General features: G+C 43.4%; 1 protein-coding gene and 1 long non-coding RNA gene across 5 annotated transcripts; one reads left to right on the plus strand and one right to left on the minus strand.

Moving 5' to 3' along the window:
• Positions 1 to 431: 431 nt before the first annotated feature.
• LOC123933785 (zinc finger protein 655-like) lies at positions 432 to 17,511 on the minus strand. Of its 4 annotated transcripts, XM_045993351.1 has the most exons (5): positions 16,838 to 17,314; positions 16,030 to 16,172; positions 14,772 to 14,857; positions 14,246 to 14,372; positions 12,426 to 13,253 (listed from the first exon to the last, which is right to left on the minus strand). In XM_045993351.1, the coding sequence occupies exons 1-5, from the start codon at positions 16,879 to 16,881 to the stop codon at positions 13,057 to 13,059; spliced, it is 597 nt and encodes a 198-aa protein (XP_045849307.1). In that variant the 5' UTR covers positions 16,882 to 17,314; the 3' UTR covers positions 12,426 to 13,056. The 4 variants fall into 4 exon arrangements, with proteins under 4 accessions (XP_045849306.1, XP_045849305.1, XP_045849307.1 ...); XM_045993350.1 differs by lacking the exons at positions 12,426 to 13,253; positions 14,246 to 14,372; positions 14,772 to 14,857; positions 16,838 to 17,314 and adding exons at positions 432 to 4,140; positions 4,659 to 4,763; positions 17,368 to 17,511; XM_045993349.1 differs by lacking the exons at positions 12,426 to 13,253; positions 14,246 to 14,372; positions 14,772 to 14,857 and adding exons at positions 432 to 4,140; positions 4,659 to 4,763 and having other exon boundaries at positions 16,838 to 17,349.
• Positions 17,512 to 17,705: 194 nt separating this feature from the next.
• LOC123933791 lies at positions 17,706 to 23,072 on the plus strand. Its single transcript, XR_006816675.1, has 2 exons — positions 17,706 to 17,861; positions 22,919 to 23,072. It is a non-coding gene; the product is annotated as an uncharacterized LOC123933791 (long non-coding RNA).
• The last annotated feature ends 969 nt before the right edge of the window (positions 23,073 to 24,041 follow it).

Raw genomic sequence — 24,041 nt, forward strand, 5'->3', positions numbered from 1 at the left:
GATCTCTTCCTTCCTCAATCTTCAAGATTAAAAGACTAAAAATACAAACTCATATTATATTGGACTGATTAAATATCACAAGTTTAAAGAGGCAAGTTAATTGTCCTCCAGAATTATTTTGGTTTCTCATTTTTTAAAATGTGTTTTACTTATTTAAAACACACACACACATATATTCTGCCTAGTTCTACTGAAATCTCAAACTATTTATGTGCCAACAAAATCCTAACTGAACAATTCTTAAAACCCTAAACATTCCAATGGACTTTGTTCCCGAAGTCTGTGGAAGAGCAAGCTTTGTATCAGTATGAAAGAGAGTGATCTATTCTTGTGAAGCGGGTTTCTGGAAGGAAGTGAGTCACAGCCAGGAAGGTGATTCCGTGATTTCCAAATGCTTCTGGTTGAGGCCTTAAGATATTTTTTGAAACAAATTCTGAGTATCAAACACACCTTTATTCAAGTGGAAGTACAAAAGCACATTCCTAAACCAAATGCATACATGTGATTTTTACATATTCTGTTATTTAGGGATTAATCTGTTTCATAATCACCAGAAGTGACCATTGGTCTCTGTACATAAGGGCATACACATTCATAAACAAGGGGAAAAAACATGCATTTTTCATTTGCTTTTACATTTATATCAATTCATTTAGATCTCTACTTTGCCCTGATAAGATCCTATGCTTGCTGATGGCTAAGAGGCAAAATACGGTGGTAGAACTATCTTAGAGCTTAGCCATAAGAGGATTATAGAATAAGCAATAAATTGTTATATATTTGTTGAGGATCCCTAGTAAATATTATAACATCTGAACTACGAAGGCCTCACTTGCTTGGAATGACAGTAAGACTTTTAAGTGACATCTTATTCACAAAATGTTATGAAACTTAAGATGGAAAAATATAATAAAATGCTCTAACATCATCTAAACAATCACGAATTCTTGGCGAGTTGTTGACAGGGACCCTGAACTCTGGACATCCTGACATCTGTGATCACTTTTATCAATCAAAAAACCAAGTTCTTGGCCCGCAGACTCATAAAATGCAGAAAATGTGATGATGAACAAACAATTATACACAAAGCCCCCACACTTCAAATACTGTCCTGGACTGATGGGAGAGGGGGCCAAAAATCCAAACAGATAAAGAAGCAATCGTAGCGGTTAAAATTATATCAGGAATACCTGCCACTCTTGAAATTCTCTCTCCAGAGAGATTACAGAAGAATAGCAGTATCTTTTTTGAAAAGCTGCATTCCCTTATGAAGGTCTCTGACTTTTCTGTATATGTTCTTTTATTTTGCCCCTATCAAAAGCAGACCTGAGCATTTTGCTGGCCTTCAACAGAAGTATATAAAATAATTCTAAACCTTGACATGCAGAATAGGTGCTGAATGAATGTAGCTAGACCACCAGGAGTCTTGTGGGCTCCCTGATGTCCTTATCTCTTTTACAGGGCTGTGGATGCAGACAAGGCAGCTAAGAACTTGGGTGTCATTTGAAAATGTTTAGCTGCCTGCCACAAACAGAGCAGAGATGGAATCCTTCAAACGCACGGATGGACAGGATGTGGAATTCCAATTCTTTTTAAAGGTAGATGCTTCACTTTAGGAAAGAAGACACCAGAACACGAACATCAAGTAGGGACGGCATACCTGCTGGTGAGACGCTTAAAACTAGAAAACCATCATTTGACGGTACTAAGAAAATGGAGAAATTAACAGGAATCCAAGTGTTGTGCCTGGAAAGGAACAGGAAAGTAGGATGCTCAGGAAACAGCAGACCTAAGAGTCTGTTTTGGAGAGAACCTGGGGTGAGAACAGCAGAGATAGCTAAATGAGCTGTTTTCAGAGCTAACTTTCCAGAAGTTAATTATGTCTTTACATTGGTATATTAACAATATCCTAGAGAAGCTGTGACAGGAACCAAATTTCGGAAAAAATAAAAATGTTCATAGGCCATATTTAAAAAAATAGTTTCAATGAGTTCCATAAATTTCATATACCTACTTACACCAGCTATTAAATAAAAAGAATGCCAGGAGGAGTCAGCATTGCATTCACCAAGTCACTCCTCAGACTATCTTCTTCTGCAATGAAAAAGATCAGGGCTATATATTAACAATTTTATATAAAATTTTCTCTCCAATATTTTGATGTTGAATAAAGCCTGAAATGTACAAGTCCGTTTTTTCCATTTGCGTTATGAGCAGACTGTGATCTGGTGCGGAGATTCTAAGGATGAAAAAGACTTGAACTCCTACTGGAAGACCTGTCACCTTTGCTACACTTGAATGGCTTCTCCTGGGCATGGATTCTTGAGCGTTGAGTGAGGGGTAGAATATGACTGAATCCTCCCACGTGCATACAGATTTATTACACTCATTGGCTTTCTGCATGGGATGAATTTGATGCTGAGCAAGGTAGTTACTTTGACTGAAGGCTATTTCATATTTATTCTGGTGATGGAATTTTATTCTGGTTAAGAATTCTCCAGCGGTGACTAAGGTATGAAGATGGCATGGAGCATTTACCACATTCAATATATTCGTAGATTTTCCCATTGGTATGGGTTTGCAGATGTCGATGAAGTTTAACACTGGCAAATAGTCTTCCTACATTCATCACATTCAGAGGGTTTCTCTCTGGTTTCGATTCTCTGATGCTGAATAAAGGTTGAGCTGTGCCTGAAGGCTTCACCACCTTCAGTACGTATATGCTTTCTCCCTGGTATATAACCTCTCACATGTTGAAGGAGGCCTGAATCTGACTAAAGGTCTCTCCACGTTCATCACATTCATAAGGTTTCTCTTTGGTATGAATTCTTTGATGCTGAACGAGGTGTGCTCTCTGACCGAGGTTCTTTTCCCATACATCACAATCAAAGGCTTTTTCCCTGGTGAGGACTTCCTGCTGAAGAACAAGATCTGAGCTATGATTGAAACTTTCCTCGTATTCACTACACTCATAGGATTTCTCTCGCCCATGGATTTTGTGATGCTGAATAAGGCATGACGTTTGGCCGAAAGCTTTTCCACATTCGTTACATTCATGTGGTTTCTCTCCTGTGTGAATTCTTTGATGCTGAATAAGATGGGAATTCAATCTGAAGTCCTTTCCACATTCATTACACGTATAGGGCTTTTCTCTGAGATGAATTCCTTGATGTTTAACAAAGGTCAACCCACAATCACTGTACTCATAGGCTTTCTCTTCACAGTGGACTTTCTGATGTTCAGCCAGGTATGAGGTATGATGGAAGTCACTGCCACATACAGTACACTTACAGGGCATCTCTCTGTGAACCTTCTGATGCTGAGTAAGATGCACGCTACGACTGAAAACTCTTTCACAATTACTACATTTATAAGACTTTGCTCTAGTGTGAATCCTCTTATGTGGAGTGGAGTCAGAGCTCTGACTGCAGGACTTATCAGATGCTTCACAGGATTTATCAGATGCTTCACATTTATAGGGTTTTTCTCTAGTGTGTATTCTTTTATGTCGACTAAGACTTGAACTCTGACTGAAAGATTTTTCACATTCTTTACACTTGTAGGGTTTCTCTCTAGTATGAATTCTCTGATGTCTAGAAAGGGCAGAGCTCTGATGGAAGACTTTCTCACACGCATCACACTGATAGGATTTCTCAGCGGCAGGCATGCTGTCACATTTACTAAGGTGGGAGAGATCCATTAAGCTTTCCTTATATTCACTACTCTGAACATCCTGTATGAGATTTATTTGTTCCTGTTTACCAGCAGCTGAATTCTGGTTCACCCCCATGTCATACTTATCAGTATCATCAATATTCTGAATTCTAAGAACTCTTTGATCTGTATCAAGGGTGGAGTCCAGACTGAAGCTTTTTTCAGGTTCATTACATTCATTGTTGTCACTGGTGAAGGCTTTCTTGCTGATTGTTATTTGCCTAAACTCTCTCTCCAGGAAGAGAAATTTCCTTAGGATTTCCTGAAGCCTTTCTAATCTGTCCTCAGGTTTAGACACTTCTCTAGTCCCAGGAACTTGGGCAATATCCTTTTTGAGTCTTCCTACTCTCACTTTGTACGAATGTACTTCTTCCAAAATTTCCTGCTTAGGAATCAACAGCTTGTTCTCTTCTCTGGTCTCTCCATCTGATTCAATATATAAATAGAAAATGCAAATGTAATCTGTACCCTGTGCTTAATGGGGGGGGGGGAACCTCAGAGAGGAGAAAACTAAATAATCTAGAATTTACTAAAATGAGAGAAGTTTATTTACTCTGAAGCAGAGGCACAAAATCTCAACAGCAGATGTAAGGGCATGAACAGGAGCAATAAGGTTAAAACGCAAATGGTTCAGGGTGTGGTAAAACAGAGGACTTTTTGGCACAGAAGGTAATCAATTAAGATGGTTCAAAGCAGGTAACAGGGAAGTAATTCAAAAGATTTATAGATCTTTTGATAGATAGATAGACCCAGTACAACTTGTGGGTGAAAAGGGATAAAATAAATGCAAAGAATTCATCAAAACTGAAGGGAAAACAAAGGAGCTTGCCATCTGGTGTAGAGATCGAGCTCTTCTTCTGACTACCAAAGCGGCTACAATTTGGCTCAACAATTTGAATCTTACTTCCCTACTAATTCCATCTGATTGAGTCTACCTTACTCACCTGAGCAGTCATCTCTTAAGACTTCTCTATTCTTAGTTTCCAGATCAAAGACCTGTAGATCTTGTTCCCGCAGGGAGATCCCATCAGGCTTGGAAATTGGAAATCCTGCTCACAGAGAAGGAAATGGGATGTGGCGATTTATCCCCCAGACACTACACAAAGCCACTTTTTCTCTTAACTAATGGTTAATGGAGAAAGAAAGTAAATTCTTAGGAAGACATAAGGTTAGTCCTAGAGAGTGAGAAGGGCAAAGATCCTCCACAAGGAGCTCCTACTTGTGCTCCAGAAAGAGGTGTGTTATGGGGCAAGTTGATGACTCTGGGAGAAGTATTCATTTAAACATTACTCAGACGGGCGCCTGGGTGGCTCAGTGGGTTAAGCCGCTGCCTTCGGCTCAGGTCATGATCTCAGGGTCCTGGGATCGAGTCCCGCATTGGGCTCTCTGCTCCGCAGGGAGCCTGCTTCCCTCTCACTCTCTCTGCCTGCCTCTCTGCCTACTTGTGATCTCTCTCTGTCGAATAAATAAATAAAATCTTTTAAAAAAAAAATAAATAAATAAATAAACATTACTCAGACAAGGGAACTGGTGCATGAGTGTGTACCTGTCTTCACAGAAGCGATCTTCTTCAGCTACTGCCTATAGATCAATCTTTAGATTAGACCCCGTCAAAAGGGAGGCCCTCAAAATATACCTTTGCTGGACTGGAGAAAGGCAAATACTCAAATACCCATTGTGGGGTGAGCTAAACTGCAGCAACACAATCACTAACGACTGAATAAATATTCCAAGAACCAATCTTAAGAAATGTCACGAATCTCAATTTGCTTCAGTGCACATGAGGAAACAAAAAACAGCATAACACATTCTCACCATCAGGAGCTTACACTCTTCTTTATTCAACAAACATCTATGAGGTGCCTCCCATATGGAGAGTATGTAGAGACAGATATAAACAACTAACCATAATACGATATAGAGAGGCAAATACAATAAAAATGCACCATGGGGCGCCTGGGTGGCTCAGTGGGTTAAAGCCTCTGCTTTCGGCTCGGGTCATGATCTCAGGGTTCTGAGATGGAGTTCCCCATCAGGCTCTCTGCTCAGCAGGAAGCCTGATTCCTCCTCTCTCTGCCTGCCTCTCTGCCTACTTGTGTTCTGTCAAATAAAGAAATAAAATCTTTAAAAAAAAAAATGCACCTTAACATAAAAATTGCCGTTCTTGGGGCGCCTGGGTGGCTCAGTGGGTTAAAGCCTCTGCCTTCAGTTCAGGTCATGATCTCAGGGTCCTGGGATCGATCCCCACATCGGGCTCTCTGCTCAGCGGGGAGCCTGCTTTCTCCTCTCTCTCTGCCTGCCTCTCTGCCTACTTGTGATCTCTGCCTGTCAAATAAATAAATAAAATCTTAAAAAAAAAAATTGCCTTTCTTGGCTCACGTAATGGGACTGCTAGGATCTTATCTCTTTTAAAGCAAAACCAAAAAGCAGTCTGCTCCTGAGGGAGACAGAACTATCAGAGTATCAAAGGGGCAGTTTTTATACATCTTCAGACCAGAGTCTTCTACTAGCACACATACAAGGTCTAGCTCAAGCCCATCAACTTCAAAAACCTTTCTTTCGGGCGCCTGGGTGGCTCAGTGGGTTAAGCCGCTGCCTTCGGCTCAGGTCATGATCTCAGGGTCCTGGGATCGAGTCCCCCATCGGGCTCTCTGCTCAGCAGGGAGCCTGCTTCCCTCTCTCTCTCTCTGCCTGCCTCTCTGTCTACTTGTGATCTCTCTCTGTCAAATAAATAAATAAAATCTTTAAAAAAAAAAAAAAAAAAACCTTTCTTTCTACTTACTGAATAGCTACACAATTTATTAGTTGTTCCTCTTATCCTGACATGTCACTATATAATGGAGTTTATAGATTTTTTTTTTACTTAATTGGTTTCAGGAATTATCATCCCTACTTTATTTGTAAACTTTTACTAGCAGGGACCACACATCTAGTATCTTCTTTTGATTTATTTACTTAAGAGTTACTTATTGAAAAAAAAACTAAAAAAGGAGTTACTTATTGAGTGCCAATCTTGTGTCCCGGTGTCAACATATCATAGATAACCAGTTTCTAAAAGGGCACTGGGCCTGGAAAATATGACAAACCAACAGCTGTCCTCTTGGGATTCCATATGAGAGCCTACGAACAGGCAGACACAGAACACACATAAGAAAGACATTTCCTGGGGAGCCTGGGTGGCTCAGTGGGTTAAGCCGCTGCCTTCGGCTCAGGTCATGATCTCAGGGTCCTGGGATCGAGTCCCGCATCGGGCTGTCTGCTCAGCAGCGAGCCTGCTTCCCTCTCTCTCTCTCTGCCTGCCTATCTGTCTACTTGTGATCTCTCTCTGTCAAATAAATAAATAAAATCTTTAAAAAAAAAAAAAGAAAGAAAGAAAGGCATTTACCGTGTTTCTGAATTCCTGCTGGGCACTAATAGTCTATTACCCCCTTTGGATGCTTATTTAGTTGAGGTCCTCCATGCCAAATGAAATAGTTAAGTTTTTAAAAAAGGTTAGCATGGCTTGAAGCAGCAAATATTCTGCTTGAATTCTGATAACAGAATTTGTAGCTTTTACCTCGAGTATATCTAAAGTATTTCTAAGTATTTGATAACTGAAGCAACTTTTGCTTATTTACTCTATATCTACACGTATATCACCTACAAAAAACAAAAAAAACTGTCTCCACGTGGAAAGAAGCATTTGATTTTTTGAAAGATTTTATTTATTTATGACAAAGATCACAAGTAGGCAGACAAGCAGAGAGAGAGGGAGAAGCAGGCTCCCTCCTGAGCAGAGAGCCCGATGTGGGACTCGATCCCAGGACCCTGAGATCATGACCTGAGCAAAAGGCAGAGGCTTAACCCACTGAGCCACCCAGGCGCCCCAGAAGCATTTGATTTTAGACCGTGCTTAAGTTAATGCAGTGAGGAATAAGAGAAAAAGCTTAGTAGGCAATTAAAGATAAAAAAAACTATAGTTCTGGGACTCCTGGGTGGCTCAGTTGGTTAAGCCGGCCACCTTTGGCTCAGATCATGATCCCCGGGTCTTGGGATCAAGTCCCTTATCAAGCTTCTTGCTTGGCGGGGAGACTGCTTCTCCCTCTCCCACTTGCCCTGCTTGTGTTCCCTCTCCCACTGTGTCTCTGTCAAATAAATAAATAAAATCTTAAAAAAACATAATCTGCATCATCAGTATCATTAAAATAATTAAGCTAACACTTACTGCACATTTGGCAGATCCAAAGTACCACACCAAGAACCTTATAAATTTTCACTAACTTAATGGTAATCCTAACTTCATGAAGTAGAAACCACCATTGTACCCATTTTACAAACAAGAAAACTAAGACTGACAACTTAAGTAACTCACCCTGGAGCGCCTGGGTGGCTCAATGGGTTAAGCCTCTGTCTTCGTTTCGGGTCATGATCTCAGGGTTCTGGGATCGAGCCCCACATCGGGCTCTCTGCTCAGGAGGGAACCTGCTTCCCCCTCTCCCTCCACCTGCCTCTCTGCCTACTTGTGATCTCTCTGTCAAATAAATAAATAAAATCTTTAAAAAAAAAAAAAAAAAAGTAACTCGCCCAAGGTCACAACAACTAGCGAACCTAGGGCTCAACATCAGTCTTTCAGAACCTGGCTTTTACATAATCTGCTTGTAAAAAACAATGGTTGTGAATGAAATCTGTCCTTTCCTCCAACATACGTACAGAAAGACAACAGAAGACCAACATACTGACAATGGAGTAAAAAGTAAAAATAAATAAAAAGAAGACATAGTGGTGCCTCAGTGGCTCAGTTGGTTAAGCGTCTGCCTTTGGCTCAGATCATGATCCTGGAGTCCTGGGATCAAGTCCCATCTCAGACTCCCCGCTCTGCTTCTCCCTTTGTTCTCCGCACCCCTGCCCCGCCCCCGACCAACCCCACTCATGTTCTCTCTCTCTCAAAAAAAAAAAAGAAAAGAAAAAGAGGACAGAGAAATAGTTATTAGAGTAATACACGGAGAGCCAGGACCCAACAGATTTACAGTCATGGATGTTCTAATTAAAAGCGGGCGCCTGGGTGGCTCAGTGGGTTAAGCCGCTGCCTTTGGCTCGGGTCACGATCTCAGGGTCCTGGGATCGAGTCCCGCGTCGGGCTCTCTCCTCGGCAGGGAGCCTGCTTCCCTCTCTCTCTCTCTCTCTCTGCCTGCCTCTCTGCCAACTTGTGATCTCTCTCTGCCAAATAAATAAATAAAAAATCTTTAAAAAATAAAAAAAATAAAAAATAAATAAAATAAACGCAAACTAAAAGATCACATAGTGTCAAAGAAATGAAAGTCTCTTCAAAATAAAAATCCAAACTCCTTTACAAAAGTATGAGCAATATTCAATTTGAGGAAATACCACTATAAAGAAGTAATTTGAACATACTCCTGAAATTTGTTTATATTAAAAAATCTAGGGGCGCCTGGGTGGCTCAGTGGGTTAAAGCCTCTGCCTTCAGCTCAGGTCATGATCCCAACATTCTGGGATCGAGCCCCGAATCGGGCTCTCTGCTCGGCAGGGAGCCTGCTTCCACACACCGCCCCCCACCCCCCGCCTGCCTCTCTACCTACTTGTGATCTCAGTCAAATAAATAAATAAAGTCTTAAAAAAAAAAAAAATCTAGTCTGGGGCACCTGGGTGGCTCAGTTGGTTAAGCATCCGACTCTTGATCTCAGCTCAGGTCTTGATCTCAGGTTGTGAGTTTAAGCCCTGCTTTGGGCTCCATGCTGAGCATGGAGCCTACTTAAAAATTAAAAAAAAAATTTTTTTTTAAAATCTGATCTATTGCTCTTTTCGCCTGCAGTCGTTTCTAAAAAAGCATTTAAGGAACTACCACAAGTCAGGTCCTTACACACACGTAATTTAATCTCATTTAATCCTGGGCATAAATTCAATCCTTGGCATAAACCCAGAAAGGCAGACATTATTTTTCATGTTTTATAGTTGAAGAAAATGAATACCAGTTTAAATAATCTGCTCAATGTAAGATGAACCCAAGTCTGATTCCACAGTTTATATTCTTTCCAGTCTAACATTCTAAGGGTCACAGGAAGCATTAAGGCAGGTTTTCTTGCCATCGTCCTGAATGCCTTTTTCCTAAATTTTAAAGTCAGAACTCTATGACTTAAAAATACGCATTTGCAATTAATTTTTCCTATCTAAAATTATTTAATCTTAGGTACCTAGGTGGCTCAGTTGGTTAAGCGATTGCCTTTGGCTCAGGTCATGATCCCAGAGTCTGGATCCAGTCCCACGTTGGGCTCCCTGCTCAGAAGGGAGCCTGTTCTTCTGACCCTCCCACCTCTCATGCTCTCTCTCATTCCCTCTCTCTCGAATAAATAAAATCTTTAAAATAGATAAAAATTATTTGATCCTTTATTAAAATCTTTTGATTTTTGACATTTAAACCCTGACAGTGTTCCAATGAGATTTATTTTAAATCTGGTCTTTAAAAATGACATTTAAAATTCACCTCATTATTTGGTTTGTTGCCTATCCAGTTATGCTAAGATTTTAGCCACCTAGAAGTTTTATGCCCTTCTTCTTGGTCCTTAATACACAAAATCTTTCCTTAGTAATACTGTTCTTAGGTAGATACCTACTGTTTTTAAATTTATTTATTTGAGAGCGAGCAAGAGAAGGGACTCCCCACTGAGAAGGGGGCCAGAATCGGGGTGGTTCCCATGACCCTGGGATCATGACCTCAGCCAAAGGCAGCTGTTTAACCAACTGAGCCACCCAGGCACCCCTAGATACCTAATTTAATGGAACGTATCCCTAGACAATTTTATTTCTTCTCCAATGCATGTTTTGTTTTTTAAAGATTTTTATTTATTTATTTGACAGAGACAGTAAGAGCAGGAACACAAGGAAGAGGAGTGGGAAAGGGAGAAGCAGACTCCTCGCTGAGCAAGGAGCTCAATGTGGGGCTTAATCCCAGGACCCTGGGACCATGACCTGAGCTGAAGGCAGAGGCTTAACTGGCTGAGCCACCCAGGCGCCCCTCGAATGCATGTTCTTTCTGCTCCCAAACTGTACAACCTAATGCCCATCTGTCCAATTTTTCTAACTGGATGGATTTTTCTAATTGTAATCAGAGTATATAGCCACAAGAATACTTTAAAAAAACACATGTGAAGCCCCTGGGTGGCAGAGTCAATAGAGCATCCACTCAGTTTCCACTCACGCTGTGATCTCAGGGCAGTGAGACCAAGCCCTATGTCAGTCTCTTCACTCAGCACGAAATCTGTTTGGGACTTTCTCTCCCTCTGACCCTCCCCACTGCTCTCTCTCTCTCTCTAAAGACATAGATGGATAGGTCTTTAAAAAAAACACTGTATGGGGGCGCCTGGGTGGCTCAGTGGGTTAAAGCCTTTGCCTTCGGCTCAGGTCATGATCCCAGGGTCCTGGGATCGAGCCCCGAATCGGGCTTTCTGCTCAGCAGGGAGCCTGCTTCCTCCTCTCTCTCTGCCTGCCTCTCTGCCTACTTATGGTCCTGGGATCGAGCCCCGAATCGGGCTTTCTGCTCAGCAGGGAGCCTGCTTCCTCCTCTCTCTCTGCCTGCCTCTCTGCCTACTTATGATCTCTGTCAAATAAATAAATAAAATTAAAAAAAAAAAAAATAACACTGTATGTGGTTAGACTAATTGTCCTAAGGGGTGTAACAATGAAAAAGAGCCTGAGCTTCAGATTCAGATCTGAGTCCTATGCCTAGTTCTGACCCTGAGTGGATCACTTAACTTTTGAGCCTGAGTTTCCTCAGGTATAAAATAGAGTAACGTCTGCTCACAGGGTTATGGCAAGGATTAAATGAGATATGTATCGTACCTTGTAACACACTGGCTCTTCAATAAATAGTAAATAGACATGGCAATAAAAGACATTCTATACAAAATCATTTTTGTTTTCATGACATCAACTTCCAAAAGCAAAGGGTAAGTGTCAAACATTTCCTGATTTATTAACTTACTTAACAACCAGAATTCTGATAGGCATGTTTCTAATGATGTCATTGAATAAGGCACCCGCCGCACTGACCCTGTGTGAAATGCAAACCAGACCACTTTCCTGGTCTTAATCTCCAGCACTAAGTCACAGAAAACTTCCTTTTGGGTATGACCCTCAAGCCAGTAATTCACTCGCTGTGAACAAACACAATTCTTTTCAGATTTAGCAATGAAAAATACGACTTTTTACTTTTTTATTCTTTTACTCGGCTGTTCATACTCTGTACATTTACCACTATACAGCAGAAGCACTTACCCAAAAGAACAAAGTTCTGATGTCTGTGACAACTGAGCTACTGCCGTGGGAAAAAGATGTGAACTTGACAGTGAGACTGCTAAGTCAGGAACCGAATTACAATGCCCATATTTTACAACACCAAACATTAAGCTAAGTACGTGTATAAATTCACATTTCAGGTGGAGTTTGCTGAGCCTAAAAATATAAAAATGATTTCCTAAGAACTGTAAAAAGTAATTACTAAAAAGATGCTGCTGACTTGGTCACAAAAGCAAGGTGAATGGCGGGGGGGTGGAGGGGGTTCTTGTATGCCTTTGTAGCCAGTATGTGAGCATGTGCATGCGTGTCCTGTACTTGCAGAGATGACACAGGAAATGCGATAAAATTCAGTCTAATAGCACGCTGTGCTACTAGGCTGATTAAAGTGCTAAGAAGTTTGTTTACTCCAAAAAGTAGACAGGTTAACTGTTGGAAATTATGTAATTATTAGATAAAATTAACAGTAGTTTACAAGTACATCACTTTACAGTTTACAAAGTTGTTAAATATACATTCAATTTGATACCCTGAAATAGAAAAATTAAACTCTTTCGCCCTCCCATTTCCCATCCATCAAGGACAGAGCTAAGGAACACTTGATCGGGAAAGGTCATTTAAATTCATCAATCTGTATAGCACCACAAAGAATAAAGGGGACAAAGTCAGGGCCTTGGGATGGGGAGATAGGGACTTAAAGGAGAAGACTAGAGTGTTCAACATAAGGAAAGCCTAGGGGTCACAGGAAAGTCAGACCAGAGAAGGGGCAGGTCATATTCACTACAGAAAAGGGGGGTGCACAGCATATATTCCACATTCTAAAATAACATGAAAAGATTATAACTGAAGAGCTGGAGTTGAACTTTGTGGTTTCTCAGAACACAAATAGATGACCACCAACCGTGGCTTTTGAATGAACTCAGAACACAGGTTCAAAATTCATCTGGTTGCAACGGAGGGCCTCCTTGGCCCTTCCGAAATTTAACAAAGGTCATCTGAGGAGCTGCAATTTTACATACTGGTGGCATCCTGAGAGCATCAATCAAGTGTGATATCTTACAATCGTGGAAAAGGAGTTTCCGAGCGGGGACGAGCAATATCGATGGGAAGCCGATACCTGGGCCATCTCTTGGAGATTCCTGCTGAAAGAACTGCAAGTGTTTCTCCAGAGAAAGCACTTGCCTGGGTATGACTCAGGGCCGGGCAGGAATTCACACTATGAATCCGGGTGGTAGGAAGGCGGAGAAGTATGCCTATAAAGATCAAAGAGCCAGGAATGGGAAACACACGAAAAACCTTCCCAGTGGGCAGGCTGCCTCCCCACAGGTAAAAAGACTTCTTTAACCCTGAGCATAATCAAGGAGACAAAGGAACACCCTGGATGCCACCAGCATAGGCAAAGCCGAAATAAAAAAGAGAGAGAAAGAAAAAAAATATGATTAAATACACACATATATTTAGGGGGAAAAAAAAAAAGGCAGAAGCAGAGACCGGCCAAAAAAAAAAAAAGAGGAAAAGGAGCAATGCTCACATCAAGGGGGCTGCCAACAGCCCTGCTGATGCCCCTCTAGAACACTACTGGGGGCCCAATCCCGGCAGCCCACTGTACCACCCAAACGACAAAGGAGAGACTCAGTTTAAAGCTGAAACTTCTGCCGCTCCGGGTAAGGTTACTTAGGACTACCATCTGGATGACTCACTGAAATAGACCCGCAGTGAGTCATGTCTTTAAATGAAGTCTCTCACACTCTGCCTCTTGGAGATGAGTTTAGGAATGTTAAGAGGTGAGGGATCATTCAGCAAGGAGCTTAGCCTATTTAAAAAAGGATTTCTTCTTCCAAGGAAAATGGAAAACTTTCAGATACAGGGGCACTGAATTACCAGGAAGGAAAGTGTCTGCTTGTGGACTGGGAGACCCTAAGGTCCCTCTCATAAAAAAGGAAAAGATAGAGAAGGTAAGAACCGAGGCAAAGCACAAGCAAGTTTCCCTTTTCTAACAGGAAACAGATGCCCCACAAAAGCAGGAATTGTTAATTAAAGATAAGGAGTACAAGGTCTCCTCTTGAAACCCGCCCCCGCAAGAAAACCCACTCCCAGAGGAGAGGACCTTGAAGATGGAGGATTCAGAGGTTCTAACACCTGGAATCTGAGCCACACTCTACTTTCTCAGAGACCTCGCACCTCCTCAGAAACAAGGAAGTAAAGAAATCCTAATAGGTAAACTGAAAAATAAGAAAGTCCTTACCCAGTGAGACCACGTTCCCATAATTCTCTAACATCACTTCTCTGTAGAGATCCCTCTGAACAGGGTCCAGGCATCCCCATTCCTCTCGAGTAAGGTGCACAGCCACATCCTCGAATGTCACAAACTCCTGAAATAACACAGCCTGGCTGCCCTGCGGAATGAGGCCACTACAGCATCGTGGCCAAAAAGTGAAGGAGATGACACAGAGAGAGTGACCAGTGTACAGCCAAGCTGGGGAGGAGGGAAAACAGACCAGAAACAGGGGGGCAAGTTCCATAACCTTTAATATCTAATAAACGCCCATCACAGCACCAGGGGTAGAGAAGAAATAGTGTTTACTGAGGGAGGTGGGGAAATGGGGAGGTGGTTTCTGTGAAGTCCAGGTCTCTGAAGAGGATCAATTCTGAAACTGAGGTCTGCTATTGAAAAAAATTCAAGGCAGGGTTTATGGATGGGATGAGGGAAGGGCCACACTCAATCAGTAGCAACAGTCCCTGAGGAAAAAGCAGAGGGTTCCTCAGCTCACCTGGTACCTGGCTGTCAGGAGCGTAGCTGCCTGGTCTCCTGGGCTTCCCTCATGGGGAAGAGCAGGCACCTGGGGAACAGGTGGAGCTGAGGGAGGAGAGAGGAGCCAAGAGTGAGAGCAACCCTTCCCCAGGGCTCCCTGACAGAAGAGGGAGTCAGCGGGACCCTTCTTCGCATCAACATTCTAGTAAAACTAGTGAATGTTTCTCAGGTACCGAGTGCGTCTACTCTGCTCCTTCTCAACATCAGCATGCCCTCCTTACCCATGTTTAGGCCCGTGATTCAGGATTTTCTTATAACATCTCGTATTTCACCATATTCTCATGACAGGACATTCCTCTAACAAGAGGGTAAGTACCGTACCTGTTTTGCAGATGGGCAAAGCAAAGCACAAAGACTTGCAGTGACTTGTCCAGAGAAATGACTACTTAGTTGACTTACTGTTATGTACATTTTAGTAAGCCTTCATGTGAATGGACACTGTCTCTGTAACCACTGCGTAAGGCTCCCAAGAATAAGGAATGGTCGTCTGTTTCCTCGCAACCTTTTCCACACTCCCACAACGCCCCACAGCACTCTACACACCACAGCACTCAACTGGTGTTGCTGACACAAGTTATTTCAGGCAATGCAGTCGGCCACAGCAATTTAAAACAAGGTTCTTACAAAACAAGAGAAGTACGAGACACATCAACCTATTTATATGATACATAAAGATGTTACTGTTCAGTCAATACGTGGTATGTGTACACTCGTACAGGCGTTATGCTCGACCCAAGAATTAAACGGTTGCTTTTTAGGCCAAAATTAGATTAGTCACAAACACTGCAGCTGCAGCAGAATGGCAGGTGGCAAAGCTCGCAAAGTCACCAAGGAGGGAAGAAACTAAGTGAAGGGAACAGGGGGAGAGAAGGGCCCTAACTCTAAGAGGAAGTAAAAGCGAGGCAGGGATTGCGAGATACAACAAAAGCAGCATATCTTAAAAATTTTTCTGGATGTGACACCGGATAAAGTGAAGGTTGCATGAATGAAAAAAAAAAGCCAAAGCAGAGTGAATGACCACCACTCTGCCTATTAAAGAAAGATGGACTGTCCTTAAAAGAGCCCAAGACCAGGACTGAACTGAGTCACACTGGTCCCTCCCTCAGACCTCCCCTAGGGGCCACCTTCTTAGAGAAGTTCCCGGCCTCTCTCATACCAGACCCAGAAGCCCCACTGTATCCCCATTCTCGTGGATTTCAGTGCTCTCTCAGCCTTACCCCCGTTGAGCTCCTGTTCCATGTCGGTGTCCTGTGTGAACGGAGGCTCTGGGGACAGACCCTCAGACAGGCTCTCCAAAGACTGAAACTGGACAACTGGTGATCCAACAGCTTCCTGGGCGGATATTTCCTCCATCCCTGTTCTGAAGGACAAGGACCATCACTGCCGTGTCAGACTGTGAGAATTCATTGTATAAGCTAAGTCAGCCCATCCTTTTACATCCTCAGGACTTAGCCAAGTATCTTACACGCTGCAGATAACTCAACAGAAACAGTTAATAATGACTAACCACCTAAATAAAACAGAAAGAAAAAATGGAAATCATTCAGTTTCAAATATTTAAGAGCCAAATCACATGGTCCAATTGGGCAGTTTTAAACTCCACTTATTCAGAATTTGTGGTATTTCAGGGGAAAGAAAAAAAAAATCAAGAAAGCCCAACTTTTAAGGCTTCTATCTTCGGCTCAGGTCATGATGCTGGGGTCCTGGGATAGAGCCCCACCACCGGCTCTCTGCTTGGCAGGGAGCCTGCTCCCCACCCCCACCCCCGTCTGCCTCTCTGCCTACTTGTGATTTCTGTCAAATGAATAAATAAAATCTTAAAAAAAAAAAAAAAAGAAAGCCCAACTTAATAAACATTTCTGAAGAAAGTTTAAAATATTTGAAATGTACAAACTTCTTTCAAGGGTCAAGTCTGTACGCAGAGAAACATACTAGTTATGATTACTTTTTTTTTTTTTAAGCAGGCCCCCGAGGCATTACTTGCCAAACACTGCCTGCCCACTGTGATTTACCAAATGGGCTTACCTAATGACAAAATTCCCACTGTGGTGGGGGAGGGGAATGGTCATACAGTTCACCAACGCAGACGAGTTGGGCAGGCCGCTTCCCACCGCCCTGACAGTGATCCAGGGAAGAGCTGCGTCTCAAACAGTTTGGCTCGCGTCCTTCAAACCCAAGGACGCCACAGGGCACCGTCCCGCTTCCACAACCCTCAGAATCGGCCCTGGCGCCCAGCCCTCGGAAGGCCTCGCCCGGCGCTGCCCTCCTCCCACTTCCCTGTTAGGTGAAGACGCGCTCCCCGAAGGGCGGGGCGGGCCCCAGACACCCAGCTCGCACCACGGCAGGGTCACCGGGCCCCGGCGGCGAAGCCCTAGTCCGCGGGGCGTCAGGGTAAAACCTGACTGAAGAGAAACAGGCCCTCGCACCCTGGCCCCGCAGCGCTCCTGGGGACGGGAACCGCCGTCGGCCGGAACGGAGCTCCTCCTCATCCTTCCCAGGAGCCTAAACCAACGGCGACGCCTACCGCGACCCCAAAACGGCTGCCGGGCACTCACCCGAGCTGAGGGGCAAGGCCAGGCGGCCGTCCCGTCGCAGACACCCTCGCTCTAGGAGCAGCCCCAGGGTTTCCGGGGTCGCTCTAGACCGCTTGGAGCCCGACGCTTCTCAGTGGCACTTCCGGAGGTGGAGTCCGACGACCATGGGCGGAAGGCAGGCCCCGGATGAGGGCCCCGGATGAGGGCCCCGGATGAGGGCCCCGGATGAGGGCCCCGGATGAGGGCCCCGGATGAGGGCCCCGGATGAGGGCCCCGGATGAGGGCCCCGGATGAGGGCCTCGGATCCGGGATGAGTATGGAGGAGGGTTTCTTGCCTGGTTTTTCGTGTGCTTTTCCCGGTTTGACTTCCTTCGGTGCTGATCCCGCTGGCAGCTTTTGGAGCCAGTCTACTAGTAGTGACCGCGACAGCCCCGAATTTGCGAAAGCGACCCCGCTGGCCCTTCCCTGATTCCAGCCAACCGTGGAGCCCCCGTGGGGTGGTGGCCGCCCACGTGGTGCGTGTCTCGGGGGTGAGAAGGAGTGGGGGACCTCATGGTCCTTAAGTCAGCGGGTGGGGGAAACAGCATAGGGGTACAAAATACACTGATTGTTGTTTTTAAGATTTTATGTTATGTTTTATGTTGTGTTATGCTATGTTATATTATGTTGTGTTATTTGTTAGAATCTCAAGCAGACTGCTCAGTGATTGCTGTGGGGGCTTGATCCCATGACCCTGCCATCAGACCTGAGTTGAAACCTGAGCATGTCCCTTAACTGTGCTAGCCTGGGCGCCTCCAAATTACACTGATTAAAGCGAGGGTGGAAGGCGTTTGGGTCTATGAGGACCACAAAAAATCGTGGGATCAGAATCTATTAATATTTGGGGGGAGGGACAGGGCATTGAGGAAGTTGGAGTTTCCTCAGAGAAATTGAGCCTGGAAGACAGCTGCGTTTCTGGTGGAAAGACTGGATTATACCGAAATGGACAGGTAAAGCAGGGAGCGTGAGGACAGATTGGGGCTGGGGGCGGGGGAGGGCTGTGCCAGAACTTTGTGACCTCCCATATCCTTAGAAAATGGCATATCTTGGGTTGGAATTGGACTGGCAAGTCTTTTAAAGAATAGAAAGTGATTTGCAGGGGCCCTTGGTGGCTCGGTGGGGTAAAGCCTCTGCCTTCAGCTCAGGTCATGATCCCCGGGTCCTGGGATGGAGCCCTGCATTGGGCTCTCTGCTCAGCAGGGGGCCTGCTTCCTCCTTTCTCTGCCTGCCTTTCTGCCTACTTGTGATATGTCTGTCAAATAAATAAATAAAATCTTTTAAAAAAAAAGTATTTTGCAAGGTACTTTAGATATGAGTCCTTTAAGTTTACAAATCAAGTATGATCCTTTAATGACATTTGACGTTTCAAATTAAATACAAGAAAAATCAAAAGTGTAGTATTTACGTGCCTTTTCAAATTCCATCAGCCTCTTGGAGATTCCCTTTCCTTCTTGAGGGTCATTGATCTAATGCAGCTTCCTACTATGACACACTTTCTAGCCTATGGTGTCTGGCAGGATGGAGTCAGCAGTCAGTTGCTTGCTATACAGCTCCAGTCAGAAACTTTTGTTGAGCAAAAATATACCCCCTAGTGATGCTTATTGTTTCTTTTGAGATTCCTGGAACCGTAGATGGCACATTACTCCCTCCTCTTCATTAACAGCTCTTCTAATGTTCTTTTTTTTTTTTTTAATTTTATTTGACAGAGATCACAAGTAGGCAGAGAGGCAGGCAGAGAGAGAGAGAGAGAGAGAAGCAGGCTCCCTGCTGAGCAGAGAGCCCGATGCGGGGCTCGATCCCAGGACCCTGAGATCATGACCTGAGCCGAAGGCAGTAGCTTAACCCACTGAGCCACCCAGGTGCCCCAGCTCTTCTAATGTTCTTTTTTTTTTTTTTTTTTTTTTTTTAAAGATTTTATTTATGTATTTGACAGAGAGAGATCACAAGTAGGCAGAGAGGCAGGCAGAGAGAGAGTGAGAGGGAAGCAGGCTCCCTGCGGAGCAGAGAGCCCGATGCGGGACTCGATCCCAGACCCCTGAGTTCATGATCTGAGCCGAAGGCAGTGGCCCAAACCACTGAGCCACCCAGGCGCCCCTCTTCTAATGTTCTAAGATCACTGTGAGTTTGGGGGTTTTTCCCTGAGTTACCATTTTCCCACAGCTTGTACCAATTAGGCGGCTGCATTTCTGCCCGAGAAGTGAGCAGACTATGGCAAGGGGTGCATTTGTGTCTTAAGCTTTAGCTGACTCATGCAGTTTGCTCCAGTGAGAGGGCCTTGTGAGGCACTCATTTAAGAGTCCACATCTTGGGGCACCTGGGTGGCTCAGTCAGTTGAGCTTCCGATTCTTGGTTTCAGCTCTGGTGATGATCTCAGGGTTGTGGGATCGGACTCCGCACGTAGAAGGGTCTGCTTGCTTGTTCCTCTCCCTCTGTTCCTTTCTTCATGTCCTCTCCCTTCTCTCTCTTTAAATAAATAAAATCTTTTTAAAAAATTTAAAAAGTCCACTTCTCTTCAGTAGGCATCAGTCCCTAACAAAAAGAAACTAATTTTGCTTTTGAACAAAAATTTTCTTTCAACTGTTCTTCAGATGACACAGGTGGCAACATTTAGCCATCTCTTAAAAGTTGTCGTTTTTATCTTACACTGCATTGCTTCAAAGAAAAATATATGAACAACTATTCCCAAGGGATTGAGCACTTTCTTAGTCTTTCCCATATGCCCACCATTGAACTAGGTATGATAGTTACAAAAGAGAGAAAATATTACACCAGAATTGACACAAGTTCTAAACATGGAGTTTGTTTTCCCTGACTGCTTTATCTCCACCGGCACCATCATCTGAGGGTTTATAGGATGCCTTATCCATTAGACATACCTTAAATCAAGGAACACGTTTTATGGTCAAGGAGGTCTGACAATGAGCCTGTAACCGCAGAATTCATGGTGCTTACTTATCACCGAGAAGCAGCTATCTGATAGAACTGTGGAATGGGAAGGGCACCTGAGTGGCTAAGTTGGTTGGGCATCTGCCTTTGGCTCATGTCATGATCCCAGGGTTCTGGAATCGAGCCCTGTGTCAGGCTCCCTGCTCAGTGAGGAGCCTGCTTCTCTCTCTCCCTCTGCTTGTGTTCTCTTTGTCAAATAAATAAAATCTTAAAAAACTATGGAATGGGGGCACCTGGGTGGCTCAGTGGGTTGGGGCCTCTGCCTTCGGCTTAGGTCATGATCCCAGGGTCCTGGGATCGAGCCCCGCATCAGGGGCTCTGCTTAGCTGGGAGCCTGCTTCCTCCTCTCTCTCTCTCTGCCTGCCTCTCTACCTACTTGTAATCTCTGTCAAATAAATAAATCTTAAAAAAAAAAAAACAACAACTATGGAATGGTATATTGAAGACTCAGCTGAATTAAAACTTGCAACATTGGGGAGCTGTCCTCTAGGATACAGTATGTGCACTGATAACTCGAACCAATAACATACGTACAATATTTTGTCTCCAACAGAAAGATTAAGTGGGTACAGGAACCAAGGGGTACAGGGGTAATAACCCCTATTACTATCATATGCAGTAACTCACTTGTGGAATTTGTGCTTCATATCTCCAAACCCAGAGTCTTCTGGGTTATGGTTCTGATTCGCAGGAAGAACATTTCTTCTAGGAGCTACATTAAGTGTTCAAGTGAACTGGAAAGTAAGAATATCACCAGGCCCCGTAAGGTTCCTTGTGCCAGTAGATCAGCAGGCAAAGAATGGAGTTATTATTAAGGCTCTCTCCCTGCCGCACACACTACATAAATACAAAAACATACACAGCCATCTGCATTCAATAAGCTACCTTCCTGAATTTTTTAGGCACTTTAGTGTAGGAATGGGGCAGGAGGAGGGGGGAATAGGTATGAAGGGGAGAAGACAAGGTTTAGACAAGAAAGACAATGCATAACAATGTTATGTTCTTAAGATGACTTGGAACACTGGAAAGAACTTTGAGGAAGTATGTAGAGGAAGAAATTGTAGGGCTATGGGGCGTTCAAGGAGAACCATAGTTTAGTGAGCAACAACCACATCAAGGTCAAACCTCATAGAGAATGGGATATTATTTAGGGCTTGGAAGGTTACTCAGGATATCACCTGGTCATTGGTTGCCTCTGTAGCACGGGGCTCTTCCTCCTGCTCAGACTTGTCTTGGAATTTGGAGTGTGTCAGTCTTTCAAGGTCTTGGTTATGGTTTTATAAAAGGTGAGGTGTCTTGATCTCCCTAAGTGGTGGTAAAAGCCATAACTATTGTGTTATCATTTTGACAGCAAAGTTGGACTTACTGTAGTAAAACTACGTTATTATGAGGCTGAAAACTCCCTGGTAACTTTATCCAAGCTCAGAATCCCACCACTGTCTAGTACTCAAGAAGTGTGTTACCCACAGGAAATTTTTAAAAATACTGCCCATTCAAGTGGCAGTACGTAATCGGGGTCCCCAGAGAAGCCACCACTTGGGTTTTGTGAAAACATTCATTCTTGTCTTTGATATTCCTCTGTCCAGATTTTTGTTACAGTTCCTCTGACACAGACACACCGTCACTGAGCAGTATCGTTTGATAATAACCAGAATTCTTAACGATTATTGCCATCAATAAACGTGTACGTAGTCGAGCAGGATGATATCAAAGGACATTTAAGCCTCCTTTTCCAAGGCGGGAAAAGCTGAGCTGAGGTGAGATACCCCCAAAACCAGACTCAGCGATTGGAGAACAAGGCCGCAGTCCTCCTGCGTTCCTAGAGTGGACCCCGAATGACTTCTTGAAATATTCTGTTCAGAGATTGGAATTAACCATACCCACTTACTGTTTCATACAGAAGTTTGTTGGTTGTCATAAAGAAAAGTATTGAGCAAAGTATCGGAACTCAGGGATGAGATGTACATTTTCCTCATTGAAAAGCAATCTCATTTGGCAAATATTTTTGAAGATGACATTTGGGTAACAAAACTGGCCTATTTAAGTGATGTTTTTGGCATTCTTAATGAGTTAAATTTGAAAGTACAGGGCAAAAAACAATGTATTTCAGTATCTTTTTTTTTTTTTAAGATTTTATTTTTATTTGACAGAGAGAGATCACAAGTAGGCAGAGAGGCAGGCAGAGAGAGTGAGAGGGAAGCAGGCTCCCTGCTGAGCAGAGAGCCCGATGCGGGACTCAGTCCCAGCACCCTGAGATCATGACCCGAGCGGAAGGCAGCGGCTTAAACCACTGAGCCACCCAGGCGCCCCTGTATTTCAGTATCTTGAAGGTATTCTAGGATTCCAAAAGACATTACTGTTGTGGCAAGCAAGACTTAAAAGTAATCGCCCTAGTTACTATACGTTCCCAACTTTGTTGCAACACGCTGAAGAGAACATCATGAATGAAGACCGCTTAAAGGAAATAAAATTAGAGATACTGATGCATCTCGCTTCTTTGTCTCAAACCTTTCATCATTACTTTCCAGAAGAGAAATTTAAATCATTAAAGGAAAGTATTTGGATAAAAGATCCATTTGTTTTTCAGACCGCGAAATCAATCATTGAGTTAAACTTGGAGCCCGAAGAAGAGAATGAATTATTGCAGCTCAGTTCATCTTTCACGCTAAGGAATTATTATAAGACACTGAGTTTATCAACATTTTGGATTAAGATTAAAGATGAATTTCCATTACTAAGTAGAAAGAGTATATTGTTGTTATTACCATTCACAACTACTTATTTGTGTGAACTAGGATTTTCAGTCTTGACACGATTAAAAACAAAGAAAAGAAACGGGCTCAATAGTGCACCTGACATGCGGGTAGCCTTAGCCTCCTGTGTTCCTGACTGGAACGAACTTAAGAACAGGCAGGCACACCCCTCACATTAAATCCAGTCTCTGTGAAATTTGGTTTTGTACTTTTTAAGGGTTTTTTTTTTTAGTAGATTGTATTTAAAGTATTAATAAAATTATATTTGGAATTTACTATGTTTCATTTTCCTATGTAATCAGTGTCATTCCAGGAAACTTTTCCAGTTACACAAATTGGGTGTATGTGTACCCAGCACATCTTCCTTTCAGGCAGGGCCCAGTCAAGTTCAATTTCTCACCATCTATGTACTTCTGTGGTCTTCCTTTTTTGTTCTAATTCCAGGAAGTGAATCTTGATGCTAATCACGGTTTAACACCCTCCTCACACTGGGTTTATTTAAGCATGGCCACGTGTTATAATTCTAGCTAATGAGATGCATATGTAGGACACTCTGTCAGTGTGTTTTGTGAAGGTGTCCCTTGCTCTCAGAGAGAAGATAGTGATAGGGGCATCGTTTTTAAATCTCCCCAAGTCTCTCCTTAAAAACAGAGCAACTAAGATAGCCAAAGGGAAACTCATGGACGTCATCTACAGCAAAACCAGGTGACAGGATACCACTAACAGAAAACTAACATGGTCTCAAGCCATTGTGGAGAAGGAAAGAGAAGAAACAAGCGTCTGATAGATTTGAAAGCTGTGAACAGGTACTCGTGCAAAATTGCAGTGAGCTACACTAAGACCAGCCCCTTAAACCAGGAGCAGCTTGCCCACTTCAGTAGAGGGTGTGTTTTAGGGGTTGGTGGCAAAGTCTGGGAGCAGGATGGACCCTGTGGAATAGAATCCAAATTCACTAAG

Source organism: Meles meles, chromosome 21 (genome assembly GCF_922984935.1).
Source record: "Meles meles chromosome 21, mMelMel3.1 paternal haplotype, whole genome shotgun sequence".
Lineage (NCBI taxonomy): Eukaryota > Metazoa > Chordata > Mammalia > Carnivora > Mustelidae > Meles > Meles meles.